At 35.1% G+C, this 13,763-nt stretch overlaps 1 protein-coding gene across 2 annotated transcripts in view; it reads left to right on the top strand.

Moving 5' to 3' along the window:
* Window positions 1-1,363: 1,363 nt before the first annotated feature.
* LOC136855143 (uncharacterized) overlaps window positions 1,364-13,763 on the top strand; it is a 32,318-nt gene continuing 19,918 nt past the window's right edge. The window contains exon 1 of one of the 2 annotated variants that reach the window (XM_067132024.1): window positions 1,364-2,852. In XM_067132024.1, the coding sequence (XP_066988125.1) occupies window positions 2,625-2,852 (228 nt within the window). In that variant the 5' untranslated portion in view covers window positions 1,364-2,624. The remainder of the gene's footprint in view (window positions 2,853-13,763) is intronic. The other variant, XM_067132023.1, reaches the window with a different exon arrangement.

Here is a 13,763-nt window from a genome sequence, read left to right on the forward strand (position 1 = left end):
ACAATGAGTCAGTCTATCAGCCTGCCTCCTGAATTTCTTCTCCTCAGAATTTGTTTATAAAACATGTGATCCTTCTTCAATTTCTACCTCCTCGGTCACCACCTTCCCCTCCCTACTCCATTCCCTTTCTCAACAACCAGCATAACTTCTATCTCCCTTTTTCCTCCTACAAAGTAAAAGAAAAGAAAAAGAACTTCCTCTGTTTTCCTCGTCTTCCTAAAAATCGTTTATTGCATAAACCTTAGCATTCCCAGCGAATTCCAACACCCCTACCCCCAAGATCCCTGGAGGGTCTCAGCGCATGAACCACCTCCTGCGTATCCCCTATGACCACCCTTCAATCTGACCTCCCTACCTAATCGTACCAGGCAGCTTCGCCCCCACCCCCCCGCCCCCACCACCACTAAACCTCCTCTCTAAGAATCCCGACCCACGAACGTTGCCTCACAAATGATCCTGGGCTTGTTACACAACTCTAGATAAACAAACATCCCCTCCCCTCCCCCATTGACCCCCTACCCTCATGAGCGTTCTTTAAGCTGCAGCTGATTCGAGAGAAAACATGCTCTTTTTAGGCCATTTCACGATTGCGGGCGTTCGAGCTCGTCCTTGCTTTCACAGACAAACACACACTTGGTCACGAACATGCACGTAATGAATCCCATGTGTTGAAATTGCTTGAATGGTTTTGCCTGAGAAAGCAGTTCCTTTCTGTCACTTCGCATGCGCAGGGTGAAGATATTCAAAGCGGTGACTGTAGTAGCCTTAATTTTCCTCTCTTTGGGAAAGGAAAGGTTAAGGCTAGATGCCATTTGAACAACTTGAGCTGCGTTATGTCTTTAAATATCTTTGCCCTATATCGTTGAGTATTTAGTATCATTTAATAATTAACTCAAAGGTTAAAGTCATTAGCATGCATCTGCAAATCTTTAGGTTGTCTTTTTTATGCCTTTTCAAAAGTAATCAAAAAGAAAATGCTATTTTTTTTAACGATTTGTAATTTTTCCAGTTAGAGCCAACCATTCATATGTATTATGATTTTTACTTCAAAACCAAAGTTTGAATTTTGCTTGAGCATCATCATAAAAGTTATATTCTTCAAATTTTTACATGAAAATAAAAAGTATATAATCTTTTGAAGTCATTCGGTGACCATTAGGGGGTTTTCCTTGTTAATACTTGAAAGCAGTACCCAAATTGTTGGCAAAATGATTCCTTTTTCCTTGCTTGTGAAAAAGAAAACAAATGGAAGAAACAGGTTTCGGGCCTTTGAGTGACAAGGTCGCCCCTTCTGAGAAAATGGCGACTCTGAAAGGATATAAGGATGACTCAACCAGCTTTCTTCGTCGGGCACCGTCGGGGCACTGCTATCAGTGCCACTGGCAAACAGGACTCCTCCTCGGAGCAGTGCGACCAGTGCCTCTATACATTCTGAGACCTTACGAGCGGTCAGACACATACACGCAGCTTCTTCTTCAGTTCTCCCTCGCTCGCACTCCCTCTCTCCCTCCCTCCCCCTCTCTCTCTCTCTCTCTTCCTCACACTCGACCTTCTTCGTGGCTCAAGTGTTGATAATCACTTTCCTTGAAGTTTGTGTTCTCGAGAAGTGCCTCGTCCTGAGTGTCAGCTCTTGGTAGTCGATTTTTCAAGTTCAAGTGTTTTGGAATTTGATGGTCGTTTAGGCGACTCAGAAGGCGGTCTACTACTGAATTTTCGTGGGCCGAAGAAAGAAACCTATTAACTATCTTCCCCTTGTGGCGAAGACGCCTTTGTTTTGGGTTTCATTCCTGAGTGGCGACCGTCCCTCATTACAATTGTGCAATATCAAGTCGATTAGTGAAGAGAACGTTTCGCGAAATTATAGGTGGGCCGTGTACGTCACTCCTGATTACCGACGAGTGAGTGACTCTTGACATACCAAACTGAGTGCAAACATACTAGATGGGCTGGTGCAAGTGATATATTAGAAATGGAAAAGTAAGCTTGAGAAAAATAAGCGTAATTCTAATGACGCGAAAATGTCTAGTCCCTTGACAAGGACTTCTCGAGAAGGACGATGATCCCGGTGAATATTTTGGTGAGTTCGCGTAAGAGAGGTTCCAGTTGTAGCCAGGTGATGGCGATGTGACTTTGCGAGAAGGATAATGGACTGGAATTTCTAATCCATAGAGATCGTTATATAATTTTGAAAATCATCTTAGAGTGTTTGATTCATTCGAAATATAAACTGGAATCCAGATAACGTAGAGCTGGAATTTGAAATCCAGTGAGTACCTTAAAGAAATTATCGGTAACTTACTGAAAACTGAACACTGACACAACAAGACAATATTGAGCAGCTGAAAATCTATTTGAGGAAGACAGGGTCACGAAATCTTCTGTCCTGAGCATTTTTCCTAAACAATACGAAAATCCGCGTTTTGGAAAGATTTCAAATTCTTAGGAAATCAAAGAAAAAATTTCTAGATTGCAATTCAAGACGAAAAATTAATTTAAAATAGATATTTTGTAATTCGATCATATAACATAGCTAATAACGCTGAAAATAGACAAAGGTCACTTATAGGCAACTAATTAGATCTGTTCTTGAAAAATAGGTCAAGGTCACAAACAGGAGTGATAAGATGAAGAGACCGGAAGATGCCTTCTTTATCCTTCTAGGATCCTTCCTCGTGTCCTTTCCACGAGTGGAAGGACTCCCGGACAGTAGGACTGTCACAACTGCCGATTTCTACGTTTGGACAGAAGAGGTGAGCCTCGCCCCTCAAGGAGAGCCCGTGCCAGAGGACCTGCCCCTTTGTGAGAATGGAGAAGGGCAAAATGGGTGTTTGCTTAAATCTCAAGAGCCCATGGTGAGTAATACTCAGTGGCATCACTTACTTGTTTATTTATTTATCTTTCTACTTATTTATTTGTTGATTTATCTATACAACAATATATATATATATATATATATATATATATATATATATATATATATATATATATATATATATATATATATATATATATATATATATATATAGTTATATACATATATATATATATATATATATATATATATATATATATATATATATTCAGTATATATATATATATATATATATATATATATATATATATATATATATATATATATATATATATATATATATATATATATATATATATATATATATATATATATATATATATATATATATAGTATATATATATATATATATATATATATATATATATATATATATATATATATATATATATATATATATATATATATATATATATATATATATATATATATATATATATATATATATATATATATATATATATATATATATGTAGCAGCAAGTTTGGAAAGAAGGACAATCCCTGTGTTTATTATGTTATATGGCTGACGTTTCAGGACCTTCTTTGTCCCATTCTCAAAGCTATACAACTGAAAAGTAAAATTTATAACAGACTCAGACTTTAAAACATCTGTTAACATAAATAATGAAAGTATAAAAGCAAAACATGAGATTAAGGAGCAAAGTATACCGAGTAGTAACCAAAAGCAGGGACTAAGTGACACTTAGAGCCCGTTTGGCTCCAACGGAAGCTCACGAGAGGTACAGAGTAGGTGACATTGTCTGAATGTTTAACTGGGGAACTAGCTACTTGAAGAAGAGTGATATAACTATCGACAATTGACGGTCATTTGGAACCTTTCTATATAAAAATCTTTGTAACCAATGTTCTATTTACATTTTTTGTCGTGATCTCTCTTAAAGCTTTGAGAATGGGATAGAGACGGTCCTGAAACGTCACCCAAATAAGTATAATGAACAAAGGAATATCCCTTGCCAAACTTGCTGTTGTTCATCTGGCTTGTAGCACTCGCCTTCAGTTTTGATATATATGTATGTATATGTATATGTATATGTGTGTGTGTGTGTGTGTGTCCATATATATACATATGTATGAATGTATGTATATGGGCATCTGAACCAGTTTGTAGAAGTCTTAAAAACTAAGGCTTTCAGGTGGCCACGAAACGTCATCACGCCACCTGTTGTCATATTTACCCGAGAAAAGAACCGATCCTGAGAAGTATTTCTGAGAGGATACAGTTCAAAGTGAATGTGAATAAAGTTAGGAGAGCAATTAATTGCCAGGAAGATAGAGTATTAAACTTGATCATAAATGAGAGAAGAGGCGAATCAAAGAATTTGTGAAGAAGAGGAGGCAGTAGAGTCAAGTGAAAGATTTGGAAGAGTGACTTAGGAAGACAAAGTTGGAAGGGAGGTGTGAATATCGAATGAAAGCTTGAAATATTTGAGATGAATTGTTTCCATAGTACATATGCGGTGAAAAGGACTGAAAGGGAGAGAGATTTCAAGATATGAATTAGTGGTAAAACAGTGTCTAGGTGGAAATATGTATCACGTTGTTAGGAGGTGGTTTCTATGTATGGAGAGAATGGAGGATAATTTGTTGGTGAAAAAATTATATACTTTTTGAAGTGGTAGAAGTGAGGCAGAGAAGGCCTAAAGAGCTTTTGTGTGCTTGCATGATATGGCTAGTATTGTTAAGAATTTCTGATCAGGGGTGATCATGTTGATTTAGGTGTTCAGGAATAAATGTTGCAATAACCCCTGTATTATTCTTTAGAACCACCCTTTATTCGCAGAAATGACCTTTTGTTGGTACACACGCGCATAGATACAGACACACACACACACACACACACACACACACATATATATATATATATATATATATATATATATATATATATATATATATATATATATATATATATATATATATATATATATATATATATATGTATGTATGTATGTATACATATATATATATATATATATATATATATATATATATATATATATATATATATATGTATATATATGTATAAAAGTGTGTATATATATATGTGTGTGTTTGTGTGTGAAAAACAAATATGCAAATGAATTTTGGTTTTTTCTAAGAAAGTAATGTTCTGGTGAAGTCATACAACTGGGTTTTCCCCAGGAGACTTGGTACCTATAACATTAGGACGCAATGTGTCTCAAGTACTTTCGAATTGAATAAAAGCCTTTTCTTCAAGGAGCTGCTGTGGAGAGAGAGAGAGAGAGAGAGAGAGAGAGAGAGAGAGAGAGAGAGAGAGAAAGATTAAGACTATAAGCGAATGCTTCACCAGTTAGAATTTCAGCTCTATAGACTTTCAGCACAAAGCTCCATTTTCGTTATCTCCTCGTGATAATTACGTAACACCTGAAAGGTGCCTGTGGCATGTGCAATCTGTCTCTATGGTCTAGCATCCTGTTAAGTCATGGCTTCTTTGGCGCCAACGCTACAGATTTCTGAAGCATTGTCATGTGTTATTAGTCATAATGGTTACTGTGCCTAACCACGTTAATCCTTTCTTTAATACTATAGACCTGCCTGTATATATATATATATATATATATATATATATATATATATATATATATATATATATATATATATATGTGTGTGTGTGTGTGTGTATGTATATGTAAATAGAATATACATATGCTGTATATGTATATGTATATATATATGTATGTATATGTATATATATATATATATATATATATATATGTATATATATATATATATATATATATATATATATATATATATATATATATATATATTTCCAATGGCTTGAAATGAAGCTGAAACTGGTCAGGACCCACACCCAGTATCTCCTTTTTTTATTTACTTGTGTTGATGTGTGAAAGTGGTTATAATCATATGTACATATACATACACACACACACACACACACACACACACACACATATATATATATATATATATATATATATATATATATATATATATATATATATATATATGCATGGCTATACTATTAAAGAAAGAATTAACGCAGTCAGGCACAGAAACCATTATGACTATTAACATATCACATGGCTTAACAAATCTGTATGTATAAGTAGCTGGTTTTTTTTCCTAAAGAAAAATGTATTTTCTGCAAATCTACCAGTATTTTTTTCTTTGGTTACTTTCCTTTTGTTTAAAGCTATAAAATTTTGTCTAAACTAACCTCTGTTTTGTTTAAGACTTCCTCTAGGTCTAACGAAATCTACTATTTTACCGTAAGAAATTCTGCTTTATCCAAAGGTGACGCTTTTCTTTAAAATCACTTTAATGTTCTTGGAGTATAGCTTTCTTTTGTCTAAACACTATTTATACTTTGTTTAAGACTGCTTGATTTTGATCTGAAGCCTACTCCATTTTGGCTTAATCTCTATTCATTTTGCCTAAAATATATTCCTTTTGTATAAAAACTCCGTTCTTTTGCCCAGGGTGAACTCAGTTAAATTCACAGCTCAATATTTGATAAGGGGAACTTTTCGTCTAAAGCTTCCAAGCTTTGCATAGTAACCCCTTTTAAAATTGTCAAAACCTGGTCTTGCCTATAGATCATATGATCCCGAATGATGACCATTTTCGTGTCTAAATCTCTTTTCGACTAATCTAAAACTGAAATTATTATCATCAGTTATTTTATTTCATCTAGACGTAGTATTTCTCCAAACAATGGAAAAATGACAATTATTTATTCATTTTTTATTTTTTGCTTCTCTTTTCTTCATATCATTTTATGTCATTTCTATATCCAGTTAAGCATGTTTTCTCAACTTTATTTTTCATTAAGTACTCCATTTCCTCCGTCCCCATCTCTCATCGCACAATAAAATTTTGGCTTTTTCAAATAAACCTCTGCGCATTGGGCCTTGAAATTGCAGTATTAATAATAATCATCATCATCATCATCTTCACCATCGTCGTCGTCGTTATCATCACCTCAAACTGAGAAATCCACAATATATATATATATATATATATATATATATATATATATATATATATATATATATATATATATATATATATATATATATATATATATATATATATATATATATATATATATATATACATATACATATATATATATATATATATATATATATATATATATATATATATATATATATATATATATATATATATATATATATATATATATATATATAATAAAAAAAGGTTTCAAAGATTTCATCACTGGATACCTTTCCTCATTTCTAATGGTAATAATAATAATAACTGAACTTTATGACTGACTGACATTCTTAATACAGTTGCAATAAAAATGAACTCGATTTATGATACCTCATTATGCAAAAGCAATATTTTCAATATATGTTGTAAGTTGTTTCCCTCACGCAAGGGCAAGGCCGCCATGACATACAAGGCTCTTTCGAACTTTCGCGGTACCAGTTTTCGAGCAAAATCTTCGAATCTGTCAAAAGTCAGGCAAGAGTAAAACCCGAAGAAGAAGGAAAAGAAAATGAATAATGACATCATAACTCCACACTGAGCGTTGACTTATGATCGAAAGCAAACCAATGAATGAACGTGGCGAAAAGGTCAAAGGTCAAGACGAACCTGACCTCAGCCCATGTGTCTCCCACACAGACTTAGAAGACAGTTGGTCTTCATTTCGGGGCATCGTGTTTCTCTCCGTGTATTTTTCAAGGCGGTCAGAGTATACTGCGCTAACGTTTTGTTGGCTACAGAGGAATGCGTACGCCTGTGCAGTGTTGCCTGGGGTATGAGTGATGGGTATTTGTGTGCGTTGTTTGTGGGTATGCGTACGCACGCATGAACGCACACACAGATACATGCATATATATATATATATATATATATATATATATATATATATATATATATATATATATATATGTATATGTATATATATATACTGTATATATATATATATATGTGTGTGTGTGTGTGTGTATTGTGTGTGCGCGCGCGTAAGTGTTTATGTTCGATGTTCGATGTGTCGAGAAATGAAAAAGAAAAAGTCGCAACTTTCGTCTGCTTTCGTTTTTGTAGTTGCTTCGCCATTGGCAGAAACCCAATCTTATCTTTTGAGACCGATACTTGATGTGTCTAGAGGTCCGATGTAGGTGTTGTATTTTCATTGATCTTGTCGCTGTTGTAGTTGCTGTTGTTTTTGTCGTTTTTGTTGCTGGTGTCAACATGTTATGCCTTTGTTTTCACCCTATCTGCCTTGTCTGTCTGGACACCAGATATCTCAAAATATTATGGATGACTCTCTGTGCAATTTCGTGGAGGAGTGGTTGGTAATCCGTGTGTTGATGTTTTAGATTTTCAGATGGTGGCTGATCAAGTTGTATAATCTGGAGACATTTTTTTTTATTTCACAATTTGTTTATCTATTTAGTTTTTATTTTGGTCGGGAGTGCCGTTGCGAGATAACAATACCTTGGGCTTTCTGTTTTAGTTTATTACTACAACTATTCATAATAGGAATCAGAATAAAACTATGTAGTATCTGTATGTTTAAAATAATATGCATGCACACACAAACAAAACACACACGTATATATATATATATATATATATATATATATATATATATATATATATATATATATATATATATATATATATATATATATATATATATATATATATATATATATATATATATGTGTGTGTGTGTGTCTGTGTGCTGCTTACAAATTAAATGACCAAAGTTCGATTCCTGAACCGGACGAGGACGGACGATATGGGCGCGTGTTCTAAAAACCAGTGTCCCAACTGGGGTTGAGAGAGAAAGAGAGAGAGAGAGAGAGAGAGAGAGATGGCATATATATATATATATATATATATATATATATATATATATATATATATATATATGTGTGTGTGTGTGTGTGTGTGTGTGTGTGTATAAAGTGTCATAATACTCCCACACTTAAAAACAAACAAACATTTCAGTTTCTCTTTCGTTCCATCCTTACTTGGGAAATCGTAACTAATTGCACAAGTGAAGATTTAGCGTGTTTGGATAAATAGACAAATGAGAGAGAGAGAAAGAGAGAGAGAGAGAATGCCAGGTGACGTCATCGAGGCCCTCTCATTTTTAATGATGACATAACGGTTTATAGCCTGGCGGACGAATGGTCGGTCAGATTTTTTTTATGCTTTCCCTCTTCTCTACCTTTCTCATCCCACGGCTGCCATCCACGGCAGTCAACTGGCCGCCAAGTACACAATACACTGCCTAGGTCAACACAAACCCAATGGATTTCATGGAACGTTTCCAGTTCGCTCTGTCCTGGCCGGGGAGTGGGGCAATTTGACGAGTGCCTCATAACTGGTTTCATCTGAGTGGTGTAACGATTACCTCTCCGAGGCCCTCACCCTGTTTTGAAGGCACACATTTTGTCTGGGTAATAAACATTCACGGCTGTTGTATCTCTCTCTCTCTCTCTCTCTCTCTCTCTCTCTCTCTCTCTCTCTCTCTCTCACAACCCCTGTTAGGGCACTCAGGTTTTCAGAACACGTGCCCATATTGTCCGTCTTCGTCCGGTTCGGGAATCGAACTTTGGTCAGTTAATTTGTGGGCTGAAAACACTACAACTGATCTAGAGAGAGAGAGAGAGAGAGAGAGAGAGAGAGAGAGAGAGAGAGAGAGAGAGATAATGGAAAGCACCATGCCTCTTTTACCCTCACTGATTAGCATATTGCAACAAACACAAAAGCAATCGTCTTTGGCAATTATGCAAAGTTAACAAACGGGATTAGGGCGTCTTATTTATTTCTTTTTGTTATTGATGGTGGATTAACAAAACATGCGATAAGTGAAACGAATATTCTGAGTGAAAGAACAATAATACCATTAATAGCAGCAGTAACAATACTACTAGTAATAGTAGTAGTAGTAACAGCAATAGTTGCTGTTGTTGCTGTGATTAGACACTATTATCGTAACGAGATTGCGACTGATGGTTATCATTTAACAGCAGCTACTGCTGTTACTACTACTACTACTGCTGCTACTACTACTACTTCTATTGTTACTGCTGCTATTAATGTTTTTATTGTTATTTCACTCAGAATATCCTTTTCACCTTCCGTATGTTTTGATAATTGCTTTAAAGATTTTGTTTTAAGAGGGGAAAGTAAATATAACAAAACTTATAAGTTGGAGAGAGAGAGAGAGAGAGAGAGAGAGAGAGAGAGAGAGAGAGAGAGAGAGATAAAAATAGCTCAATGTTTCACCATTTAAGAGCGAGAAATAAAAGATTTTTATCAACTAAATGAGGAGAGAGGGGACTGGTAACTGTTTTATCAATTAGAGAGAGAGAGAGAGAGAGAGAGAGAGAGAGAAGAAGAAGAAGAAGAAGAAGAAGAAGAAGAAGAAGGAGTATAGTTATATTTCAACCACTGGAGAAATCGGTAGCAAGAGAGAAAGGGAAAGATTCCACAAAGTCATTATGACGACTTTCTGACACTCCTTCAAGAGCCCAGGCAATATGGCTCCCGAGTAACGCATCCTGTTAAGATGTAGCTAATGGCCTTTATCGGTCTAAGGCATGAGGAGCTTTCAAAGAAGGTTATATGGCCATCGTCAGGAGTAGATGCCATAACAGCAGGTGACATTAGCTTATTTCTGCAGCCCTTTGCGCGAATGACCTTATCATGCAAAGTTCTTTCTTAAATTATGCTTTTAATATAGAATTCTTAGTGAAAATTGTCTCCTCATATTCATATGTGCAAATGTTTTACTTATGGAGTTCTTTATGAAAATTGCCTTTTCATGTTCTTTTATACAGTTCCATTATTTCTGGGGTTCTTTTGAGAACTGTCTCTTCATGTTCTTTTATACAGTTATATTATTTTGGAGCTCTTTATGGAAGTTCCAGTTACGCCATTTCTGGGGCTCTTTTGAGAACTGTCTCTTCATGTTCTTTTATACAGTTACATTATTTCTGGAGTTCTTTATGAGAACTGTCTCGTCATGCTTTTTTGTACAGTTACGCCATTTCTGGAGCTCTTTATTAGAACTGTCTCTTCATGTTCTTTTATACAGTTACATTATTTCTGGAGCTTTTTATGAGAATTATCCCTTCATATTCTTTTGTACAGTTGCATTATTTCTAGAGCTCTTTATGAGAATTATCTCTTCATGTTCTTTTGTACAGTTGCACTATTTCTGGAGCTCTTTGTGAGAATTGTTTCTTCAAGTTCTATTGCACAGTTACACCATTTCTAGAGCTCTTTATGAGAATTATCTCTTCATATTCTTTTGTACAGTTGCATTATTTCTAGAGCTCTTTATGAGAATTATCTCTTCATGTTCTTTTACACAGTTACACTGTTTCCGGAGCTCTTAATGAGAACTGTCTCTTCATGTTCTCTTATACAGTTACATTATTTCTAGGGTTCTTTGCGAGAACTGTCTCTTCATGTTCTTTTACACAGTTACGCCATTTCTGGAGCTCTTTATGAGAACTGTCTCTTCATGTTCTCTTATACAGTTACATTATTTCTAGAGTTCTTTATGAGAAATATCTCTTCATGTTCTTTTGTACAGTTGCATTATTTCTGGAGCTCTTTGTGAGAACTGTTTCTTCAAGTTCTATTGAACAGTTACACCCTTTCTAGAGCTCTTTATGAGAACTGCCTGCATTTTTTTTTTTGTACAGCTGCATTATTTCTTTTCATGTCGTTTAGTGCATTTACCTTATTTCAGGAGCTCTTTATGAAAATGATCTCTGCATATTCTTTATTTCTGGGGCGCTTTAGGGGAACCGCCATGTTCGTTCGTACAGATTCATTGTTTCTGGAGGTCTATATGTGAATTAATTTACATCTTATTTTTGTACAGATGCATTAGTTCTAGAGCTCTTTCGGGGATTTGCCCTATATTCTTTGTGCGCAGATGCATTATTTTTGCAGCTTTTTCACAAGTTTTGAAAGAATGGTCTGCCTCAGATAGGACTTCCTCCTTAGAATAGCTTCAGGTAGTACTAAGAATGATGTGATTAGACTAAAACTTTCAAACAAAGATTTTTTCAGAGATTTATTAAGTTAAAATGATAAATTTAGGATTTCATACAGGATCTACTCTTGAGAAAAGAAAAAATGCGATGAGTCTAATGTAAACATGATAGTTCTTTTTAAAAGCCTATTGATAATTGTTTTGCTTGAGAATGATATTGAAAATAGCCTTGCAAGAGCAGCCTCTGTTACATGTAATGCCAGAATATTACAAATAGTTTTTCAGTTTAAAAAGCACATCTTCAGCATAGCCTTACGAATAGCCTCGTGACCCTATAGCACAGCAAAACCGAGAACTGAGAGAAAAAAAAACCCTTCTATAAGCGAGAATATCATATAAGAAGAGCATCGAAATGCCACCAGCACTCAGATACCAAGAGCTGCATAAAAAGAAAAAATAAGATAGAAAGAAAAATACAAGTGGCTGCAGGGAACTGGCATATTCGACTAGAATTTCAGCGCTCAGTTGACATGTGATCTTCCACTGCACAAATGTTGTTTGCAAAATGGAATTTTCATCGTCGTTACTGTGTCATTAATATAGTGATTTCAACCATCCTTGAAGAAGAGTGATTCTTCTTTTTTGTACCATGAGCCTACTTTAGAAAAATTAGAATAACTGTTTAAGTACGAGGTATTGACTACTCTTTCGAACTCCCCCGGTTGAAAGACTGTTATATAGGCCTGTTCGTTAGAAGTGGATATAAGAGTGTTTATGTGAATGATACATATTGTTGAACAAGAGTATATTGATGAAAGAGAGAGAGAGAGAGAGAGAGAGAGAGAGAGAGAGAGAGAGAGAGAGAGAGAGATGTTTAAGGAAAACCCATCAAGGCAGAAGGCAACTTTCGTATGGCGACATTTCTGTGACAGTCCGCCCAGACAAGACAGAATGTCAACAGCATTAAAGAACATAAACTGAATCAATCTCTCTCTCTCTCTCTCTCTCTCTCTCTCTCTCTCTCTCTCTCTCTCTCTCTTCTTTGCTTTAGCGATCTTGGCTGACTCCGGGCACCGTAAATAGATACTATTTACAAATAGTATCTACCGGCAAAAAAGAAATATCCCGACCCAAGGGACATTACTTACTGTCAAAACCTCGGGCCAAGGTACTTTTATTTTAGAAATAGATATATATTATATGGTTATATATATATATATATATATATATATATATATATATATATATATATATATATATATATATATATATATATAGAATTATGTATATGGCCATATATATATATATATATATATATATATATATATATATATATATATATATATATATATATATATAAATCTACCCCAATTTGGGGTGGAAGGAAAGCAAAAGTCACTGCCACAAGAACCAGTAAGTAAAAAATACACACAAGGAACAAGATGCCCAGAATGCTCATCAGCAGCCTCTCAAGCCCCTCACACACACGCTTGACTCACTTCCTGCCACTCAAGGTTCCTTAAGTAAGCACTTCTCTCCGACCCTATCCTCCTCAAAGCCCCTGATTCGTATATAGAGGTGAGTGGCTCAGTGTGTAGGTGTGAGTTTTAGGTGGTAAGGGGCTGAAAAGATGCTGATGTCTCATGTGCTTGGGAATATAAAGTTGCCGTGTCTGTGGTCAAGTAGTTGAAGAATGAAATGAACATGATCACACAAAATAACGTAATGAAAATATATAGGAAATACCAATTTCAGGTAGAAAAAACACATTCTTTTTCTCTTCTCCTTCTGCTTTGGTCTATATATACAGTAAATAGGGCGTGGGACCCGCAGCAGCCTCAGTCACAGAGGCGTACTGAGAAACTAGAAGGCTGTA

The sequence above is a fragment of the Macrobrachium rosenbergii genome, chromosome 30, assembly GCF_040412425.1.
Source record: "Macrobrachium rosenbergii isolate ZJJX-2024 chromosome 30, ASM4041242v1, whole genome shotgun sequence".
Lineage (NCBI taxonomy): Eukaryota > Metazoa > Arthropoda > Malacostraca > Decapoda > Palaemonidae > Macrobrachium > Macrobrachium rosenbergii.